Raw genomic sequence first — 22,746 nt, 5'->3', positions numbered from 1 at the left:
ACAGTGGGGCAGCAATCTAACTCATGGAGCAATGAATCACAAGAGAAAGCGGAAGTGTAGGTGCTGAGGCTGTGAAACTTGAAAAGAACGGCGAGGGAGAAAGCGAGAAGACCAGGCGGGAGGAGTAGGCTCACTCAGGGCCTCTTACCCCATGGCGGCGATTTCAAATTTTATTCTATGTATGATTATTTTATTCCATCTATGGATTTTGAATTTTGTACTACGTATAGACAGTTGGAAACCAATGCTTTTTTGTATTTTTTAAATTACTTTTAATTTTACTTGGTAACTTTCAAGGATCGAAGCATGCAAGGCCCAAAAATTAGTCAACGCAAACTCTTCTTCAGATTTCCTGCCTCCTAGTTCTCCTGCCCACAGGTGCCAGTGTGTTCCTCCAGACATATTCTGGGTGCGAACAAGGAAACCTGTCCACTTACAAGGCATTTAAAGCTGGGGAGCGAAAGAATCAGATTTGTGTTTTAAGTCCACCCGAATGTCAAGAGGGACAGGGCTCTCCGAGCTCCAGTGTGCACGCGGGGAGGCACGCATTGCACAAATCCTGTTAAGCAGTCAGTGCTGATTCCTCTGTGAGGACCCTCCCGGACCCGCGCAGGGCTTAGTACGCTGCACCAGGGCAGGGCTCCCGCTTGTCCTCGCTCGGTGCTCCCAGCCACGACCCGCCCTCCTCCTGCAGGCACAGCCCAGGCTGCACTGAGCTCAGGTGCGCGCCTAGGCCACCCAGAGGCGGAGCGCATGCCTCCGGCGCGGGCGGGAAGACCCGGGCGGAGTCGGCAAGGCCCGGAGTGGGCGGGGACAAGTCCGGGGGCGGGGCCTGTGCCGGGGGCGGCAGGGAAGCTCTCGCCCCGACCACTGCTGCGCTCGGTCCCTGACGCGGGCCACCCACCGGGCGGTGGTCGCCGCTTGGCCCCGGTCCCGCAAGTGCCCGAAAGCGAGCCCGGGCCGCCTGGGCGCTGGGGACCCACGACGGGAGCGGGCGGCCGGATGGCGGCGGAGGGGAGCATCCCGCGGCGAGTTTCCCGAGAAGGCTAAACTCGCCCCAAGTTGCTCGTGCCTCGGTTCGATTCCGGCGAGTTGGTGGAGGCGCGTTCCGTGCGGGTGGTCCTTGGGCGCGGAGGGACGCGCAGGCGACAGGATCCATCCGCCTGGGCGGGCGCCGCTTTCGTCCGGCGGGTGGGCGCCGCGCGCCGCGCCTCCGCAGGGGCCCCGCCGGCCGGGACTGGCGCGCCCGCAAGACCTGCCGGCTGCCGCGGGCACAGCTCCGACGCTCGGGTGCTCTTGGGCCAGCCCAGCGCGGGGCCGGCCCCGCCATGGACGGCGAGAGCGAGGTGGAGCTTTCCAGCCACCGCTTGACCCCTTTGTGGCGGAGGCGCTCGACCCCTCCGCCCCAGCTGCCGGGCCGCGGCAAGCCGAGGCCCCAGTCCTACCAGAGCCCCAGCGGGCTGCTGATCACCGACTTCCCGCTGGAGGACCGCGCGGCGCCCCCCGCCCCGGCCGGCGGGACGGCGCCGCGGAGCCCGCTGCGGCCGTGCACCCCGGGCAAGGCGCGGACGGTCTCCCCGGAGCTCAGAGCAGCCTCTCCTCGACTCCGCCGACCCGGGTCGCCCCAGGTCTCCAAAGCGGCGGCGGACGGCTCCCCGAACCCCGCAGCGAACGGCCAGGCTGCCTCGCCCGCGCCGCGCACGCCCAGCGCCCCCGGCCCCGAGCGGAGCCCCGCAGGCTGGAGCGCCCGCGTGGTGCCCTCGCCCACTTCCAATGGCCCCATCCTCCAGCACGACTCCCCTGGCTGCGGCTCGCAATGCGATCCGCCAACTAACGACCCCGAACGGGGGCCCTCGAGCCTCTCTCCTGCGCCCCAGAAAAGGTCTTCGGAACAAAAGCTCCCCCTCCAGAGGCTGCCCTCCCCGGAGAACGAGCTCCCCGAGAAACCCTCGGTGGTCTTGAGCACAAACAGCCCCGCCGCCCTCAAAGTGGGCAAGCAGCAGATCATCCCCAAGAGCCTGGCTTCGGAAATCAAACTCAGTAAAAGCAGCGGGCAGCACGTGGAGCCGCACAGGAGGCTGCTCAAGGTGCGCAGCATGGTGGAGGGCCTCGGCGCGCCCCTGGGCCACGCGGCCGAGGAGAGCGAGCTGGAGAACGACGTGGACAGCCCGGGCTCCCTGCGCAGAGGCCTGCGCTCCACGTCCTACCGCAGGGCCGTGGTCAGCGGCTTCGACTTTGACAGCCCTACCAGCTCAAAGAAGAAGAACAGAATGTCCCAGCCTGTTCTGAGAGCAGTGTTGGAAGACAGGGAGAAGTTTTCCAGCCTGGGAAGGATCAAGGTAAGGGCGGCCGCGTGTCCCCTGTCATTCATCATGCCAAAAGTGAAGGTGTCAGCGGGAGGAAACCAGAAGTGGTTGTTCCTTTTAGAGTCTGTTTCTGCTGTCTTACTTGGTCACATCTTTGCCTTGCCGTTGTGTTGCTGGCCGGCACATAATGCAGTTCCATGCAGTTCTGTGCGTAGAAGTAAAGCCCAGTCACTTTTTAAGTCTGGCAAAAATTGGGGGAAGGAGAAAAAAAAATTACTGCTAATTAAGTATTGACCAAAAATTTCTGAGCACTTTTAATGCCAAATGCTCTTGCCTGTGGCCTACCTGTCTGGCATCTTTAGAGGTGTCAGTGATCACAGCCCATAAAGGAAAATGCTGATTCTTTTCTGAGAGAGTTGATTATTTTTCTTTTACTTGTTTTTGGATGGTGACCACGTACTTGACATCATTTAGTTAAAATGTGAATTTCAAAGTCAATCACTAAAACCTTGATAGACTCAGTTTGTTACCTTTTTTGTTGCTCCTTGCTCTTTGATTGCATTTTATTCCTATTTTAAGTCCATTAATCCTTGAGTGCATTTAACACATTGGTTGCCCAAAATTTGAGGTTAGGGTGCGTGGGATTACTCTCTGAGGTAGGCCTGGGAGTTGCAGCTCCTAACTGTCTCATGTGATGTCAAGACAGGGAAACTGGAGAAGGGTATTTTGGAGTTTGTGCTGCCTTCCCCCAAATAAGACCATCTCAGCAATAGGGCAAAGATTCTTTTTGGCAGCCACATTTTTTCTTGATTAATCAGAGAACTGGACCCAGTCTATATAAATGTCACATACGTAATCACGAGCAAGCCTGTTTTGTTTTACAGCCCGTGGTCTTAAAGAAAAGACATTACATAGCATTCTGAGCTTTTTTGTCCAACTGTGCAAGTGTAGCAGGGTTCTGCTGAACAGTACGGTGAATCACCAGGAGTGAAATTAAGCTGAGCTACTGGTCCTTGGGGGATTCTCCCTCTGTTTTGACGGTGGCGCGGGTGACATTGTTCATTTCTTGCACTGTATAAGTGAACTATAGTGGTCATTTGAGTAAACTGCTCTAGGGATCTTCCACTGTGTACTTTTGGAAGTCTAATGATTGTAACAAGAAAGTACTTTTACTTAAAAAGCTGTAATTTCTATTTGGCTCATTCATACATAGTTTGCTTTTCCTTTTTTTTTTTCTTCTTTCTTTTCTCTTAGAAAAAAATGCTGAAAGGACAAGGAACATTTGATGGGGAAGGTAAGCATTTAATTTTCCAGACTTTATAGCTGTTTCAATGTGGAATATCAATTATAAGTTGAAATCCAACTGCAGAAACAAAAACGCTTGAGATGAGAAAGATGTCCAGCTTCTTCCCACATTATCCAGGGCAGAGCTCTGCACCAAGCTTTAATTTTTATCTAGTAATACGGACGGTGAGCAAAATGAATGACATTTTTAATAAATGGATGACTTTTTTCAGTTAATATCTTGGGATTTTTAAATCTTCTCTAATTTGACTTCAGTCCATCTCTCTCAAAAAACGGAAATTAAGATTAAGCTCTGCTTTTTAGTTAAAAATTCTGAGGTTGGCATTGACCTCTTAAGCCATATTTCCTTAAGGTTACGTTTCCTTTGGCTTAATATTCTTTTCCCCGTATTTCCACATTTTATTTTCATTCCTGACTTCCTGTTTCCTTACCAAAGTTCTAATTTGAGAACACCTAATTCTCCTGGCTGTCAAAAATGTATTCTTAAGAATTTGTAACCCATGTAGTATTTTTTTAAGGAATTCAAAAACAAAAGCAGCTTGAGCCAGGTGTTCAAACCCTAATCAGATTAGTGGGCTTGGTGTAAATAGGTGGGTCTGATGTCAGCCAACTGGCAGGGCTTGAGCCTAGCAGGTCCAGAGTGGCCCTGGCATGGCCCGGCGGTCCTGGTGATAATGAGACCACTTACCTTGAATGCCGAGGGTGCCGAGCATCTAAGGAACATTCCTCTTACATAACTTCTTTCTGTCTTTCTTTCTTTTTTTTGTGATACTGGGGATTGAACCCAGGTGTGCTCTGCCACTGAGCTACATACTTTTCCAGCCCTCTTTACTTTTTATTTTGAGGCAGGTCCTCATTAAGTTGCCCAGGCTGGCGTGGAACTTGCCACCCTCCTTCCTCAGCCTCCCCAGCACTGGAATCATAGACATGTGCTGCTGCCTCCACCAGCCTATATAATTTCTAGAAAGTTGGGTTTGACACCGTAGCATTTAAAAACAACTAATTTATAATAACTTATTCATCGTAGCAATCTTGGGGAACAGTTGCTATGTGGAGAAGAAACCCAGGTACCGTGTTTTAGTTAGTTGGATAAGTTCATTGCCCTGATTTCATAGTTGAGGAAATTGGAGGCTCAAAGCCTTATCAGCTCGTGCCCTGTGCCATAACTGGTAGCAGCCAGGGCCAGGGAGCAGGTTGGTACCTCTTCTTGACCACTGTGGATGTGAGGTGAGCAGGGCACCTGTCTAATACCTTCCCAGGGAGCCACTTCACAACCCCTGGAATTTGATTCTGTGACCTTTGCCTCAGAGAGCTCGGTTCTTTGGAGTTTTTTAAACTCAGAGGGCAGATCTTCATCATCACCGACTTTATCTTAGGTCCTTTCACAAAGAGCTGTTTCTGGGTATCCCGTGTATCCTCCCTTGTCACTTCTCGTGGGCACGTAAAGAACGCAGGATTCTTAACAGTTAATGGCTCGCCAGCCTACAGTCAGGAAGTGGCGTGGTCCAGCCAGAACCTGTGAAACTGGGTTCCCGTCCTGCTGCTCCTGCTCCTCGGTTGACTGACACTGAATGAGAAGCTTAGCCTCAGTGTCATCTGGTGTGAAGTGTAAGCAGACTGTTGCAGCCTGAGGAGGCACGAGGACTCCTGCCAGCCACTGCGTACTTACTTGAAGACGGGGAAACCAGTTTGCATACCAGTTTCTCATGTGCAGAACTGGGAGAAACCCGTCTTGCTTAGACTCCTTAAGACCTGTGGGCTAGCCACGGTGGGTAGGACCAGAGGCAGGGGTTTGATAGGAAAAGCCTTTCAAATTCCGGGTGCCCTGAGCCAGACTCGGTCTTCCCCACTGAACTGGGATCTCTTCTGGCATGCCCGTCTCCTGCTTTCTAACTGTGGGACCTGAAGACCTAGGAACATCCCTGATGCCCCCTCTCCGTGCCCCCACATCCAGTCAGTTCTCGGCACGCAGCCCAGGTCTCCGTCGGCCTTGACACCCCTTGGGCGTCCTGGTGAGTGTCTGGGGTAGTTGGTCTGCTCTGCAGTCTGAGCAGGGCTTCCCTTCCAGCGGGTTCCCATTGTGTTCCACACAGTGTCCTTTTGTGCTCAAATCCAGCTTTCTAATGCTGCTAGAAAGCCCTGCTTGATTTGGACTGTTTGGCTGGTCTCTCTAAATCCTCCTTGTGCTGTTTGACCCCTGGGCAAGCCCCTGACCTGTTTTATTGATCCTCCTTAGTGCTTCTGAGGTGACACAGTTCCTTTTGCTTCAGAGTCTGGCCTCCCTGCTGCTCAAGCATGCAGACCTACCAAGCGGACTCACCCCAGGGCCTTTGTCCTTGCTGTTCCTCTGGTGAGATGCCCTTTCCCAGGGGCATGTGGCTTGCTTTCTCACTCTTTTATGTCTTGGCTTAAATGGCACCTTAGTTAGGCCCCCTCAGTCACCCTATTTAAGATCTGCGTCTTTTCTTCCCAGCATTTCCTATCCCTGTCTGTGTTTTATTTTTCTCCATGACAACCACTTCTGAAGTCCTGTAACAGTTACTTGCTTATGTATTGCAGACCTCTCTCACTTCAGTGTCAGCCCCACGAAGATGGGGAATTTTTAAAAAACTCTTTTATTCGTTGTTGTATACCCAGTGTCCACCTGTTGCTGGCGCCCAGTAGGCCTGCTCTAAATGCCAGCTGAATGAATAAACATGAGTGAACTTGACTGTTCCTCTCACTAAATCAGCTCACGAGGGCAGAAGAGGTGTCTTGTTTTCCATTTTACTGCCAAACCCTGGCACATGGTGGACGTACAGTGACACTTGTGGAGTAGGTGGATAAACCGTGGTGGACGTTGGAGGGGGCATAGGTCATGCCTTTGACCTGACCAGAGTGAAATGACATCAAAGACTGTCTTCTGTGAGTTGTGGACAGGGTGTAGAAAGGGCTCCCGTTGGAATGTCGTGTACTTTTCTTCAGTGACAAAGCAGCTTCTTTTTCTGTTCTTAATTAACCCGGAGACCAAATTGAGTGAAATGACGGAGGTTTGTTTAGAATGAGTGACAGTGATGGGGCAGTGAGTGACACGTAGGCTCTTTTTGTTGTAGGAAGTGCCGTCCTGTATCAGAACTACAAAGAGAAGGCCCTTGACGTGGACTCTGATGAAGAGTCAGAGCCCCGAGAACAGAAGTCAGAGGAGAGGCTGGTGATTCACCCTAAGCCGCTGAGGTCCACCTGGAGCCAGCTGTCTGCGGTGAGTGTCCACCTGCTCTCCTGTCGGGGAGGGGAAGACCGAGTTGTGGAAGTTCCGCCTCGTGGGCCTTCTCTCTGCCTGCCAGGGGTCCTGGAACTCCAAGGAGAGAGACCTTGCAGGTTGGGAAATGTCTCTGGAAACTCTGCAGGTGCTAGTAAGAACGTGAACCTTGGTACTTCTGATCAGGAAAATTAGGCCTTTCAGAGCAAGGTGCCTCAAGATTGGTGTACTGTGGCTTCTGGAAACTTCCTACTCAGTATCTTTTCTTCCCTGTTTTTATATGGTTTTCACATAGTGATGACTCAGTGCGTCCTGAACTTTGTCATTATCATGGCTATCCACGAGCATTTGCACGTATGCTTGATATATGTGTGTGTGTTACGTATGTGTATGGATGCACATATGTGAATTATCTGCAAAATAGGGTGCTTATTACAGTTCTTCCTTGGACATCTCGTTGGAAATAGAGACATCTATATTTTCTTAAAGTTGATGAATGTTCCTTTTTTTGGGGATGGGGTACTGGGATGTACCCAGGAGCACTCAGCCACTGAGCCACATACCCAGGCTTTTCTTGTATCTTATTTAGAGACAGGCCTTGCTGAGTTGCTGAGGCTGGCTTTGAACTCACAGTCCTTCTGCCTCAGCCTCCAGAGCTGCTAGGATTACAGGTGTGCCCTGCCGCACCCAGCTGAATGTTTCATCTTGTGTGTGTCTGACACTTCTTTTTGGGTTGATGAGTAAGTTTTTTCCTCTTTGCAGCAAACATCTTTGTGCCTTTTTGCCATCACTTATTTTCCTCCTGACTTATAAAATGTTGCAGTGCCATGCTCGATGGGCCTGGGTAGAGCTTTCGTGGAGACCCAATGTGCTTGCAAGTTGAAGTGGGTCCCATGACTGGCTTCGGTGGTGGGAACGTGGCATCAGAAACAAGCCTCCTCACCCCAGAGTCCCCAGGCACTGTCCTGGCAGAGGCATGGCTGCCTGACCAGGCATCTCGTGGACCTCGGGAACCCACCCGCATGGGAAGAGGACTCCTGTCTTCTACAGCGGTACAGCCAGGACCGTGGCTCTGTGTGCATGCTACTGGTGAGGCCACCTCTGGTTCCGTCCACCTTCCCTCTTCCTCCCTGTGTCGGTAGCAGGATTCTGGAAACCAAGCCCTCTTTCCCTCCCGCCTCCCCGTTTTGTTCTAGGCAGAGTCCGTTCATTTCCGGTGCCTCCAGGGTGGCAGGTGTGGTGCTGCAGCGTGGGGTCTTGGAGCCGGGGGCTGCGGTGAGCGGGCCTCCCCTAAGTCCAGCACTCCTTCCTACCTCAGCCTAGGTACGCGCTGAGCCATGTCGCCTGGTCTTCTGACCCAGAAATCCGTACTTTGACGAGTGTCTGCATTCGAGTTTTAAAGAGATGTCGTGTGAACAGCAGAATATTCGTGAGCCGGGCTTGGCCCCGTGCTAATAGTCTGCGGCGCCCGTGGTGCTTTTCTGATTTGCTTGTGGTGAGGTGGTAACACCTCTCTACAGAAATGCTGTTTAGTGACTCAGGACACATAGGTGGATGAACTGGTGACAGGGTCCACAGAGGCCCGCTGGCTGTCCATGGCTGTCTGAGTTTGTTCATTGGCTGGTGTGGACCCTCTGGTGGACAGGGCTGCTTTCTTGCTTTTCCCTGGCAGCCCTGTGTGTGTTAGCACCGACCGGCCTGTGAGTGCTCAGCAGAAGTGCAGGCTGGGCCCTGCTCTCTGGGCCGGCTTAGCTGCGGCACTGATGAGGAGGCTGCGGCTGCGTGCCTGCTGGAGTCTGGCTCTCCATCAGATGAACGGAGGTGCCTGTTCTGCAGTCTGGCTTCACACGTGGGCTTGTGTTTTCACTTGGCAAAGGGCAATCATGCTAATGTGCCTCTTCAAACAAGGGTGGTATCAAGGAATATCTCAAGGTGAAGTGTAAAATGACAAAGAGACTTTCCCTTTGGTGTGCGTGTGCCTTGGAGTCGAGTGTCCCCCGGAGGTGCCTGCCCTGTGTTTGCTGTGTTGCTCGGCATTGCATTTAATCAGAGCCGCGCGATTGGACTTTGTCACTTAGCCTTGCTGAAGCGTCTACCTGCTTTTTCTTTGTACTTTTTATGTCTCCTTTTCACATAGATCTGACTTTAATTTGTTATAGAGTATTTGAAACATACAGAGAACTAGTAAGGGGAGGTGATAGTGGCTGTACCCACCACCCAGGTCGAACACATGCTGACATTTTAACCAGTTTGTTTCGGCCTTGGGGATTTTAGACAGATCCGCTCAGCAACCCTGACTTCTCTCTCCTTTCCTCTTCTTCACCTCCCCAGAGGAAATCACCACCCCAGAGGTCTCTTCTGTCCTTCCCATATGGTTTTGCCATCCACCAGAAAGATGCAACCAGCTCTCGATGTTAGGGAAGGAGATATTTTAGTGTCCAAATGCAGCTATTCAGTAGTACGTGTGCAAGTCGCAATCAGGGCCCTAAAGAGAGGCCACTCTGCAAATGATTAACCACCCCAACTGTTCCTCACTCTCAGTCAGCGCCTCTAGCTTCCTGTCTGAGCCTGATCCCTCCTTGGAGAGGAGCTGCAGCATTGAGAGCTGGCCTCAGAAGACTTCTGTGGATATTTTCTGCATCATCCTTCCATGCCTTTTAGTACATCAAATTGGTAGTGTTAAGGTTAATCATCTTATTTATTTATTTATTTTTTTATAGCGAGGATTGAACTCAGGGCCACTTAACTACTGAGCCACATCTCCAGCCCTTATATTTTATTTAGAGACAGGGTCTTGCTAAGTTGCTTAGGGCGTGGTTAAGTAGCTGAGGCTGGTTTTGAACTCATGATCTTCCTGCCTCAGCCTCCTGAGCCGCTGGGATTACAGGCGTGTGCCACCACGCCCAGCTAGGGTTGATTATATGTGTCACTTTAACACAGAACTCTACTTTGACTAAGGCCTTGGCCCCAGAAGAGAGAGTATAGGACAGGAAGTTTCCGCACATCTCGACTTCCCACTTGGACAGGAGTGGGTGACGGCATGTGTACATCAGCCATGGTTGATTATTTTCTAAAACTCCCTTGCCTTTGTGGCAAACACCTGCCTGCCTCTTGGGATGATGAGACTGGGCTCTCAGTCAACCGTGAGAAGCGTTCACTCTGCTGGGTTCTGCTGATATGCAGCCGCATGCAGTAGTTATCTGTTACGTAAGGTCCTGAAGCCTTCCTTCTGTAGTGTAACTTAGCTGTTTGTTTATATGCCTCCTGTGGTTTCACTGGACAGTGCCAGGTGTGCCCAGCCACACAGGTGACAGACGGTTCCCATTTACAGCATTGCCCCAGGTTTAACTGTACCGTCGAGGTCACCTAGGAGGAAGGGAGGAGCAGGCTGTGTACGAGAGGCGTCTCATGGGGCCTCTGCAGATTGCTGCAGTCGATGGGCGTGAGCTCGTGGAGACTGGAAGCTGGTGTCTCTGCCAGCAGGTTCTCCAGGAAGAGGGGGATGTTCTCTTGTAGTCAGGAGTGCAGCCTGGGCTCTGAAATCTCATGGGCTGGGGACTGGCTCTCTGCACCCACACGATTCTCAGAGCGTACAGATATGATCTTGAAAGCAGGACGTCTTCCCTGCAGGGAACACAGCCCAGGCTGTGCTGCGGCCTCGGGCAGCACGGACGTGTTTGGAATCCCTTACGTGGTCATGGCTCCTGGGTTGTGGTTGGGTGGTTGTGGAAGGGATTTGAGGTTCTGAACTTAAGAAGTCATTTTTTACCTCTGATGAGGATGACTTGGCGCTGTGCCCAGGCCCAAGGAACCTGCCGCACAGGTGGATTGCTCAGTGACTCACCTAGATTGGCACATGGGGACTAAGCCAACAGTTCTTGGACCTCTGGGAAAAGCTTGTGGGTTTAAAGAAAAATATCGATTGTGTTCGTCAGGGCTGGAACACTGGGTGCCTGTTCCAGTGGTGCCAGGTGTTCAGCCAGCGGAGCCTGGCTGACGAGGGAGCCTCAGGTTTCCAGAGCCCGTCCTCGGTGGGACCCGGAAGTGCCACCTCTTCGTGTGGGTAGTTTTTGCCTGGAGACTTTTTCTTTCTTTCTGGTTTTCTTGCACCCCGCCCCCCGCACTGGGCACAGGCTGAGAAATGCCTGTTGTGAAACCATGTTTGCCGTTTCCCGGTGACAGCGCCAGAGGCAGGCGCACTCTGCCGTGCCCTGACCCCGGTTATTTGCCATGGGGCGTGTCTGTGTGATTTCTGTCACCTTGAGAGGCCAGGTACCTCTGGAGAGGGTGTCCAGGCCCCGGCCGGGCTGCGGCAGGCGCACTTTCCACACCTAATATAGTCATGCGCTCCCGCCCCTGACGTGTGGCCTCGTGCGTCTTAAATCACCTCCAGTGGCTCTTCAGCCGACTTCAGACTTTGAACTCCTCTGTCAGGGGCTGGGGTTCCTGTTTTCACAGCGTCCAGAAGCGGTGGCTAGCCTGCATGGTGGTGTCGTGCAAGATCTGAAGCAGGCACCTGGGTCTCTTGAGTGCCGGGCTCGGCTCTCCAGGCACAGCGTTTATTTACCTTTGGGAGGAACTTGCAGAACGAGAAAGGAAGATTTCAAAAATGGAAATTTTATAAATACAATTGCATGCAGCTCACAATAAAACAGACACTTTGGAGTCTTGCAGTTCAATCCAGTGGGACTTATTTTAGAATTTATACTGTGCTTACTGTGAAAGACAACAGTTTTTGCTGAAAATCAGAGCTTAACAAATGTAACTAACTTCATTATCTTTCTCTTCGCAGAAATGCTTCATGCCCTTAGAGGTCATAGGAAACTTTCATTCTTTTTTCTAAATATTCACTCTTGTCTGAATATTTACTTGCTCATTGTCTCGTTGCTTAAAATAGGAACTGCAGTAAAAATTTTCATTTACAGTCTCACAACAGCAATCTCATAAAGCTATTTTTACTTAGGTGGTGACGAATGCCTTCTACTATATCTTTTGTGTTTAGAATATAGAAAATGTTCTCGTTTTCTGTGCCTGGCCCACTCTTGGACTGGCAGGTTAAGCCGTCGGCTGCAGGCACTCGCTGGTCCACACTTCCAGGCTGGAGGTGGGACTTCCGAGTGTCTGACTTCTCAACAGCAGTGAAGCTCCGGGCCTAGATCGCAGGCCCTGACCCGAGGTCCTGTCTGGCTAAGAGGCCAAGGAAGAGGATGGCCAGCCCCAGGCCAGGCTTGGGGCCCTGTGTGGTCTTACCTTTCAGCATAATTAGATTATGATATTCTCTTACCTCTTTGAGGATTAGCTTTCTCTTATGTAAGCAAGACAGAATGTGTCCTCCATGCAGAGCAGAATTCAAGTAATTCAGGTAAGACTGAAGTCTCCTGTCATCATACCTACAGTCCCACCCTACCTCTGTCCCCATGGAGAGTGCTGTGCTCCATTTGGCAACATTCTGCTCAAAATCCACACATGGGAACTTAAGAAAAAATATAAATTGCTGTATTTACTCAAGTAACATAAAGATCAAGTATAATGTGCAACTTGATCTTTTTCCAGTACTGGGGATCGAACCCAGAATGTTCTGCCCCTGAACCTATTCACAGCCATTTTAAAGTGTGTTTTTATTTTGAGGTAGGGGCACACTGAGTTGCCCAGCCTGGCCTTAGACTTGCAGTCCTCCTGCCTCAGCTTCCTGCTTTGCAGGGATCACGGCCACCATGCCTGGCTCAGCACTTGCTTTTTCTGGTCTCCAGATGAGCTACCCGGTTGTAATTGGTGCACTTCTCTGCAGGATGGGTGTATTTAGTCGTCTTGCTTTTGGGGGTGGTTATACAGTCCTTGAGAATCCAACAGTATGAACCACGCACCTTCTCTTTAGAGACAGTGCGCACAAACACACGGGTTCGTTTATAATTTTTATTTTTCAGCTTCAGTCACAGGATATTTTTTCTTGACTTTATCTCCAGGTCCCGGGATCCCTCTGTCGGAGCTCTGTGCATTGAGTGCAGTCTCTGATGGTCATACCACCTTTAAAAGGGCTTTTTTTTGGGGGGTGGGGATGGGGGCTGTAGCTCTGTGATGAGCACCTGCTTCCCATGCCTGAGGCCCAGGTTCAACCCCTAGTACCAAAAAGAAAAGTTTTTCTTTATCCGAATCACAACAGTGTTGAATTTTACGTTTCTCTGTCTGAAAAATGTGGAGAAGTCCAGACCAGAACAACTCCAGCTGGACTCACTAGTGAAGGGTGACAGGCGCAGGGATGTCAGCAACACGTTACAGATCTTCTGCGAGCAGTGTGCGTGCCAGGCCCCCGGAGGCAGAGGCCAGAGGTGGGCACTCCCGAGAGCGGGCGGAGACCAGCTCACGGGTACTTAATTTGGTGGGCGTGGCTGCTCCACCTGACTCCTCCACCCCAGCCTCAGATGGGTGGGCTTATTTCATTGGGCAGAAAACCAGAGGGAGAGATTGACGCGTCACTTCTCCCTCTCCAAGCCTCCGTCCGGGGCCTGCTGCCCAGAGCCCTGAGCTGGGCCCTGGAGACAGCAGGCAGGCCTCACCTAGCTCTCAGGAATGGTGACTCGGACATCACCTGTCACCGGTCGAGGCAGGGCTGCCGCCGTGGGCGCCCTGTGAGGTCCTGTGGGGAGGAGCACCTGTCTGGAGAGGGGCTGTCATTGTCAAAAGAAGGACATCTGCCGCCTTTGCAGTGTCCAGATGGGGCAGTCCCAGGAGAGCTGTCACGTGCCCAGTCCTCAGGTGACAGTGGGTGGCAGGAGTTGGAGTGAGGCCCTGGAGAGCCCCCACCCGTCCTCTGATTTCTGGACGGTGGAGGGTCCCGAGCTCCGCCCTCCCTGGGTTCTGATACCTGCACTGGGCCATCTCTTCACTTGTGCCTTTCAGTATGTGCTGGCGACTTCCAGCCTCTTACTGAGAAATCGCTTGGGACTGTGGACTCAGGCTACCTAGGTTTGCCTTTTGGGCAGGTGGACAGGATACAGCAGAGGCTGACAGCAGTCAGCGTGAGTGCAGCGTGCAGATCCCACCCAGCAGGCCCGGGTGTCTGACCAGCCACGGGAAGGGCCCGAAACGCTGAGCTTCGAATCATGGCTTCCAGCTGTCGGGGCGTTTGCCCTCTTGACCTTGAAGTGCCCTCTGGCGGGCTCTCCTCCCTCAGTCCAGTGATGTGCTGCTTCTCAGGGCCAGGTGTGCACCAGGCTGGCCTCCGTCACGCTGGGAGAGCACCCATGGCTGTGAAAATTGCTGTTAGACCTTTAAATAGCGCATTAGTCCTGAAAAATTTGTTATTTGAATTTTGCGGCTTTACCTGGAAGGGTTACAGCCTGCTGATTTTCTAGGTGATGAGTCAGTACTGTTGTTAGCTCACAGGACACGTATCCCCTGTTCTGTTACTTGAGACGCAGGGAATGTGCATCGGTGGACAGTAGGAAACGTTAGTGCCTGTAGCTTGATCCCCTCAATGCAGGAGACACTGCCCTCCGCCGGCTGTGACAGCAGCCCTGGGCAGCTCCCACTCTGTGCAGCAGAGACCCTTTTTCTGGTGGTGGAGGCCAAAGGAGCAGGTCGCTGTCTGCCCAACAGAGCCATGGGGAGCCCTCTGTCCACGGGTCCAAAGCCGCGGTGTGAGCAGGCGGTGGGCTGGCTGGCGGGAGGGACGAGCCGTGGGTCCTGCAGGGGCATCGCAGGCCGACTGGCTCGCGTGTGGTTACCTGACTGACGTGGTCTTCGCAGAGGACGCATGGGAGGCTGGGGGTCATGTGTGGAGTTTTTGCAGCTTCAGGACAGTGAGCGAGACCGGTGTTGGGTCTCTCCTTTGTATGGAGGAGCTGAGACTCGGGTGGTACATATGACTGCTGTCCTGCTGTCTTAGGGACCTGGTGACCTGGAGGGGAGGCTGGACACATGTGCCTAGGGCTGGGGAAGGGCGGACACTGCGTCCCCCTCAGCCGCTCTGAGTGTTGGTTCTAGGTCTTCCTCTTGTGCTCAGCTGCCTTCCCTCTGTGCGCCTGCTCTTTCTTCCGAGGGCTCTTGTGTGCTCAATGTGGCTTTCTCCTACCTAAGTCAGACGCAAGGACAGCAAGCAGGGCCCTGCCTGTCCCCTGAGCTGTCCTTCCAGCTTTCACCTTACTCTTGAGAGGGTTACTGGCTCAGGCCATTTCCCCATGCAGGAGGTCACTAGATGTGCGGACCAGGTACCTCTCGGTCACTGTGATCTGGCCGGTGTGGCCCTCCGTGATGTGTTGTGGTGTGGGACGTGGCTGCTTCTGCAGCTGCTTTCACAGATGCTGGGAGCCAAGCAGCCTTTTTCTTGCAGAAGTCTGTGGGTCCGTGCTGAGTGACAGACGGTCTGCGTCGGCACGTCAAAGTACGGATGTTGCAACCTGCCTACCTCAGTGGCTGAGAATGAGGAATCCCTTTATCTCATGCCCCCTGCATGTGGGTCCGAGTGCGGATGTGGGCGCATGCTGTGTGTGTGTGTGTGTGTGTGTGTGTGTGTGTGTGTGTGTGTGTGTGTCTTAAACTAAAGGTCGGCCAGCAGAAGTTACCTCAGTACTTGCAAAAGCGTCGTGGTGTTTTGTGTTCGGTCTCGGCTTTCTCTTTTGCTACTTTTTAAGAGGTGATGATCAGGATCCGAGGACGACTTCTTGCCCGTGACTAAGTGGTTATAACTTGTAGTGTGGAGGATGCTAGATCTGACTTCAGACTTCGTTTGTGTCCTGTGCCTTGGGGTGAATGGGCAGGTGGACAAGCCTGAGACCAGCCTGAACTCGAGGAGCGTAGGACGTGGTTCAGGAGACAGCAGAAGCGCAGCCCCAGGGAGGGCTGGGGAAGGCTGGGACAAAGGGACAAAGTGACGGAGTGAGGGGCACAGCTCCTCGGGGACAGGGGAGGGATGTGACAGACGAGGTGGGCCAGACGGAAGAGGAGCAGGGAACCCAGGCGCCGCAAGTCCCGGGGAGCAGACAGGATGGTTCTGAGCCGCTGTCCAGCCTGTGACAGGAAGGCTGTCCCTGTCCGCGAGGCCCTTGCATGCTCGTGAGTAACGTCGGGCGCTGGCTCTTTCTCGCCTGCTTTTCTGAAACGGGTTTTGCTCATGAACCTAAGAAGGTGACTTTGGGGTCAGGGTTGCTCTGAGTGGCTGCTGTTTTGGAGTTTGTCCCTTCTGTGCACCTGCCACTCTGTGAAGTAGCAGACAAAGCCAGACCCGGGGCCGGGGCACCCTGGCGGGCCACCTTTACCCCGGTGCTCTGCGCAGGAGCAGGACCTCAGCCCGCCCCAGCCAAGCCCTCAGACTCAGGCTGCGGGATGTGCCCCCGCGACTCCTGGGCCACGTCCGCTGGGCTCTGTGGCTGCATCGCTCATCTTCAGCACGGCTTGCTGAGCCTTCGCTTGGTCTGGATCTGCAGAGTCCTCCTCTCTCGTCACCTGCCTTCGCGATCTGTGGGGGTCACCTCTCCATTCTCCAGCTTCCCTTTGGGCCACAACCAGGAAACGCAGGCGCTTGGTGGCCTCCTAACTGTCCGCAGGCTCCACGGTGCCTCCGTGTCTATTTTGTTTTTAAGAGAGGATGTTGATGCCGACATTCTTTAGTTTTTGTCATTGAAAATGACCCTTTTATTTCAAAGTTAAGACCCATTTATTATAGGAAAATCAGAAAGTACCAGAAGGAAATGAAAATGGGTTGAAATCCCTCCTTTCATCCAGTCACTGTTGACAGCTCGGTATATGACGTTTTGGATCTTTTTTTAAAATAAAATAGAGATTGTCTTTTTTTTTTTTTTTTTTTAATAATAGAGATTTCTTTAAAGCAAAAGTCCAGGAATCCAGGGCGATTCCGTCACCTGTGTATTCCTCGGCAGTGTCTCCCCTGCCCTCTGTCATCAAGCCTGCAGCCTCGTCTGTTCTTCTTGTCGCGGTGTCGTGATGACCCATGTTTCTGAACTTTCTTCCACACCTTTTTAAAACCCGTGTACCATTTCGTCAAATAAGTGGGCGCGTGGTTCTCAGGAGTTTGCACCGATGTCGCAGAGGTCGGCTGCGGTGGTCCTGAGGAGTGCAGGCCGGGCAGGCCAGGCAGGCTGGGCCTGGGTGGCCAACGTCTCCGTGTCTCTGCTCTTTACTTGTAACTGGGGACAGTGACACTCTCCCCGCAGGGTTCCGAGGCTCAGAGGCTGGGGAGGAACATGCCTGTGCACGGGAAGCCGATGGTAGAGTGGAGTGTGGGAGGTGAATCAGGCCAGCAGGAAGGCCGGCTGAGGCTTTGGCTGCAGGTGGAGCTGCTGGCTGACTGGCAGCAGATGGCGGCGTGCAGGCTTGTCGCCTGTCAGGCGCACAGTGGGGCATGTGTTCAAGTCCCCTTTCTGTTTGTGGTGTGTGCTCTCGGCTCTCATCTCCGTGGCCTCCAGGGAGCACGATCCTGCAGCGCGGCCTGCCCTGCCTGGCTCACTGTGATCTGGTGAGCCTGACGCTACCACCGCAGCCGGGTGCTCACTGTCCCTCAAAATCCAAGAACCATGGCGAGGGTTATAGAATGAAGCTTAACAGCAGACGATCAGAGATGTCAGAGTCTTGAACAAACGAACCAGGCACGTCACTGGACAGTTTTTAAATTAAGTGTGAGAGTCTGTTAAACGTGCCCGTGTCGCCTACCGTTCCTTTGTTCATTGTGTGTGTGTACATACATATACATGTAACTTCACATACTTTTTCTCTGCATTTACCCACTACTCCTCAGAAGAATGATGCTCTCACATCCTGACCCTGCCCGACCTTGTGTATACAGCTCTCTGCCCCAGCGATGTTCTCTGGGAGGACAGCTCGGGTCACATGGTGGCTGAGGATCTTTCCCTGTGGATGAAGTGGGCTGGAGAGAGGCTGTCGGGTCTGGGTACAGAGGACACTCACTCTGGACCCTGACAGATCGTCCTTTTCAGAACTTTAAGCAGACTCTCAAGTGGTCGCTGTCGCCATGTTAATCGCAGTTAAAAAAAAAAAAAAAAAAAGAATACCTCTGGGTCTCTTGTAACTCAGGGTGTGTCACGTCGGTGGAGGGACCCTCGAGGGGGTGGGTCCTGGGGCGTGATCTGACTTTGCAGCCCTTTTACCCTGAGCTCTGGCGTGAGGAGACCTCATCACGGAGCCTCAGCCAGTTCAAGTTCAGCAAGTGAGTAAGCCGGCACGTTAGAGGGCGTGGCTGGAAAGGGCATGGGGTACCGCAGGGCGTGTGGGGCCCGAGGCTCCTGCCTTATGCGCGGCTGGCGTCCTCGATAACTGGCTGTATTTTCTCAGTCTCTGGTGGTTCGGTCTGGGGGTCCTCCCACAAATGCCCTTTTACCCCGCTGGTGGGAAGACCCACACCCATCTTCCTGGGAAGCAGCGGCAAGTCACAGAGGGCCCCAGAACGTGGCACTGCCCTCCCCCCAGATCAGCCAGGACGTGCCCTTCTTCCCACTTCCCAGGGAGATCGGCTGGCCCTGCACAGGCAGGCCGGGTGCAGAAGGCTGTTGGTGCTCCGCGCGGGGCTGAGCTGGGCTTTGCTGCCTGTTCTCGCCAGGGGCCAGAGAGCGCTGAGCACTGTGGGAGCTCCTGCCCTGGTTCTCCAGAGCGACTGGCGAGTACGCTGATGGTGTCTCTGGCTGAGGCTGTCCGTCCCTTCCTGGGATGGTCATGTGCGAAACTCACGTTGGCAGGTGTCTCAGTGTGGCCTGCTGCCACAGCTGCCTTGAATTGGGTCACTCTGAACAACAGACTCTTCCTCCTGCAGCTCTGGAGGTGGAGCAATCCGGGGTCAGGCAGACGACTTGTGGCGAGGGCCTGCTTTCTGGCTCATTCACAGCCCTTTCCTGCTGTGTATTCACATGGTGGCAGGGCCAGGGGTCTCTTTGGAGCCTGCTTTCATAAAGACAGTAATTCAGCTGGTGTGATGGCATGCACCTCTAATCCCAGTGACTCAGGAGGCTGAGGTAGGAGGATTGCAAGGTCAAGGCCAGCTTCCCAACTTAGCGAGGCCCTAAGGACTTAGACCCTATCTCAAAATAAAAAGGGCTGGGATATGGCTCAATGCTAGAGCGCCCCTGGGATCAATCTCTCTGGTACAAAAACAATTTTTTTTTAAAGGCATAAAGGTGCTAATTCCACTTGCTGGGACTCCATCCTCATGACCATTTAATCACCTCCTAAAGATGGTATCTCCTGAGAACCACCACGTTGGGTCTAGGATTTAAACATGAATGCGGGAGGGATACACACATTCAGACCAAGGTATCGAGAAGGAAATTAGCATGAATTTTAGCTGAAGTGTCCAATAATTAACTTTTGGGTCTGTATTTTAGTAATGTGTTTACCCCTTCATAAATTTCATAAACCATATTTTGGGAATAACTGGATAATATCATACCAATAGAAGAAGTAGCTTACAGTGTTCTTTACCTGTAAAGTTGTTAATTTATGTCTCATTTGAATTTGCAAACTACATAGGTTACAAAGATCCTGGGTGAAAAATTTTAATACTCGTTGCAACAGTGAATGTATAATTTGTAATTAAGAATTTAGAACTTTTACATCATTAATGAGTTCTCTGCATTTACTACCTTAAAAATCCACAGATATGTCTTCCTATTTTTTAACAGATCAGATCATGATTCTAGTCTTGCAAATTCTGTTCTTTAATTTTTATTCACTTAAAATATTGAAGGTGCTGACATGTGTTCGACTTTGTCTAGAGTTTGCCATGGACAGATTTGAACAGTTTTATGGAATGACTTTATAATGCCAAAATCAAGGAACCCTAATTGAGTCCAGTTCTTAGAGCTTGGTGAACTATCTCTGCAATTCTACTTGTTGATATACTTAAATCAACTTAAACCAACAGGATTAAGAACAATCAAGTGAGGTTGCTTGGCTGGAGGCTGTTCTCATTTGTACGAAGCTGGAGCTACTGATATGATTTTTTTGTTGTTGTTTTTTTGAGATGGGTCTCAGTTTTTGACCCATGCTGGCCTCAGGTTCACAGGCATGAGTGATCCTCCCACCTCAGCCTCTAGAGTAGCTGGGCCTACAGGTGCCCACCACCTCCGCCAGCTCCAACTGGGTGTTTTAACAGTGACAGGCTTTTCCATGTGGGAGGCTTGCCGGCAGGCCCTGGACTTGTCCGGAGACCAGTTCATCGTTTAGCATGCGGTTAGGGGAAGAGTTCAGCTCTCAGCTCGGGAATAGGAGGCTTTATTTGGCCTCAAATCTGAATCCCGTTTTCTAGACGCCATCCACAAGGAAGCTCATACGGTGAGCGTCGTCACACGTGAATTTGTTAAGACTCTCCAGGTGCAAGCCCAGCACACCCATTTTAAAAAGTAATGCATGAAAAGCCGGGGCCTCAGGTGATTTTGACTCAGCTTTACGGGCGAGGTCACTGTTGCGAGTTGGAAGGTTCTAGAAGGTGGTTCTCAGGCAATCACTCTGTCCTGTTCCCTCCTTCCGTCCCTGTCTGTCTCTACCTGATGCGTTCTGCTGTGGCCGCCTCCCCCTGGCCTTCTCTGCCTTCTGCTTCTGTCCTCGAGGCCCCTTCCAGAACTCTCTTCCTCCCGGGTCCCCGCCTCCACACTCAGCCTCCAAAGGCACCTGGCCTGCGCACAGCCCGGCACCTCCGAACTCCCGCTCCAGGTGCTACTTAGTGTAGTGGAAGGAGCCTTGGGAGGGCAGAAAGAGCCTTCTTGCTGTGTCCTGTGCTCAGTGAAAGGTCTGGGCCCAGAGGGCAGACGGGGAGGGCAGGCCCGGGCAGTGTCCTGGCAGCCAGCCACGGGGACTGCTTGGTCCTAACCTCCAGATGGATTCCAGGCCCCCAGATGTGCTCCCGTCAGCCTCATTGATGTGAAAAGCTTCCCGGAGCCTTCTTTCCTATCAGGGTCGTGTGGGGTGGGCCGCAGATTTTAGGTGGGGCTGTGCGGCCGAGGGGCGGCTCATCGCTTTTCCCATTAGCTTGAAGACAGTGACGCTGGGTGTTCCAGCACTGTGCCTTCTGCAGGTGGCTTCTCCCTGAAAGACTGACCGCTTCAGCTCTGGGCCCCCTCGCTTTGGGTGGGTGATTGTGACCCCCAGCAGAGCGCTGGCGCCGGGAGGCGTCTAAGCCCGGGTGCTTTACCCTCTTCCACGAAGCATTTTGGATCCAAGATGCATCTGGACGGGGTTGACGTGGCATGGCAGTCGCTGGTGGGCGTGGTGCCCGCAGATCCCTCTGCAGGGCCGTGTGTCAGGCAGGAAGTCTGGGCAGTTCCACTGGGCGAGGGAAGGCAGCGCTGAGGGGCTTCGCTCTTCTGGCCAGACTCCTCCTACGAATGTGTGCACAAGTCCTTGCTGACAGGGTGACCCAGGGTTGGGATGGCGGGTGAGGCCGAGAACATTCCATGATACGGGTGGACGATGAAAGGGGGGTGGGAAATTGGGAAAGGAGCTGGTGTGAGAAGGGGTCTTAGTGATGAGAGCCCACCCAGGACGGGGTGCATCCTGAGAGCAGGCCCCTCGCCCACGTGGCGGCAGGCTCGGGTGCAGACCCCCGGCTCTTGTTGGCTTGGGCTCGCTCAGCTCCCAGGACAGCAGCTCGTGTTCCTTATTACCTGATTTCTTCATTTAGATTTGGGAGAGTAGAACAGAAATACTCAACCTGGAAGAACTGTGTTGTAGACACCTTCCAGCTCTTCAATGCTGAACAATGCAAATGTGTTGTTGTGATTAAATACTGAGGATTCGAGAAGCCCCCGCTCAATAGTTCGCAGTTTTTTTCATTTTGTTTCTGTTTTTTGGTACTTGAAACAAGGGATGCTTAACCACTGAGCCCCATCCCTGGGCCTTTTTAATTTTTTATTTTGAGACAAGGTCACACTGAGTTGCTTAGGGCCTCACTGAGTGGCTGAGGCTGGCTTTGAACTTGCAGTCCTCCTGCCTCAGCCTCCTGAGCCTCTGGGGTTACCCACCTGCACCACTGTGCCTGGTTGCTGAATTGACTTTCGAATGGCATCGAGTTATACCTTACCTAATAAACGAAGTAATGAGTGTGACTCTGTTTTGCTTTCTCTCCTAGGTAAAAAGAAATGGGTTGTCTCAGTCAGTCAGCCAGGAAGAAAGAAAGAGACAAGAGGTACGCTTCTGCTACACAGGTGTTTGGGCCCGGGGACTTGCACGGGGGTGGAGGCTGAGCTTCTGTGTACTTGTGCGGTGTTGTCCTCTGAAAACCTGTTTTTTTTTGTTGTTGTTGTTGTTGTTTGTAACAAAAGCAACATGTGGCTATTGTTCTAAAGCTACCCACACACAGCCCCCCGAAAAGAAAAAATTCATATATTTTAACATCATTTGCATTCAAGCAGCAAAACACCTGGTCTAAGAGTTTTAGGTCGAAGAAATATCCTGAAAAATGAAGGAGTCTAGAATTGACCAAAGCCTTTGCTGGAAACACTGGAGAGAGCCGAATGAGGAGTACACACCCATCTGTAGACAGGTGGACCCTGGTGTTGACGCCCCTGCCCAGGGGCAGCAGGCAGGGCTTACGTGAGGCTCTGAACTCCCTGCAGTCTCCGAGCTCTAAAAGGGCACCGGAATATGCAGCTCAGTCAACCCGGCGTGACCACTCGGAGTTGAGCTCAGTGCAGCTGGAGGAGCCTGCCGGTGGTGACACCGTGGCACTTTTAGGCACTCTGCCTTGGGCGTGCTGTGTGCACAGGAACAATGGGACCCAGACCCTTTCCTTATTTCACGGGGATGGAATCAAGCAGTAACAGAAAGGTGCAACGTGTTGACTATTTAAGGTTAAAGAAAGCGAACGTGGTACAAAACTTCAGGGTGCTCACCACTGAGAATTAACAAGTGTATTACATTTTAAACTTTTCTATATCT

General features: G+C 52.5%; 1 protein-coding gene across 3 annotated transcripts in view; it reads left to right on the top strand.

Annotated features, from left to right (window-relative positions):
* The first annotated feature begins 819 nt into the window (after positions 1-819).
* ARHGEF26 (Rho guanine nucleotide exchange factor 26) overlaps positions 820-22,746 on the top strand; it is a 109,241-nt gene continuing 87,314 nt past the window's right edge. The window contains exons 1-4 of one of the 3 annotated variants that reach the window (XM_079100512.1): positions 820-2,339; positions 3,561-3,600; positions 6,704-6,849; positions 21,938-21,994. In XM_079100512.1, coding sequence (XP_078956638.1) covers positions 1,329-2,339; positions 3,561-3,600; positions 6,704-6,849; positions 21,938-21,994 — 1,254 coding nt within the window. In that variant the 5' untranslated portion in view covers positions 820-1,328. The remainder of the gene's footprint in view (positions 2,340-3,560; positions 3,601-6,703; positions 6,850-21,937; positions 21,995-22,746) is intronic. The other 2 variants (XM_079100511.1, XM_079100510.1) reach the window with 2 other exon arrangements.

The sequence above is a fragment of the Sciurus vulgaris genome (assembly GCF_902686455.1).
Source record: "Sciurus vulgaris genome assembly, chromosome: 10".
NCBI classification, from domain to species: domain Eukaryota; kingdom Metazoa; phylum Chordata; class Mammalia; order Rodentia; family Sciuridae; genus Sciurus; species Sciurus vulgaris.
The sequence above is the reverse complement of the archived record's forward strand: the minus strand, read 5'-3'. Positions and strand labels throughout refer to the sequence as shown.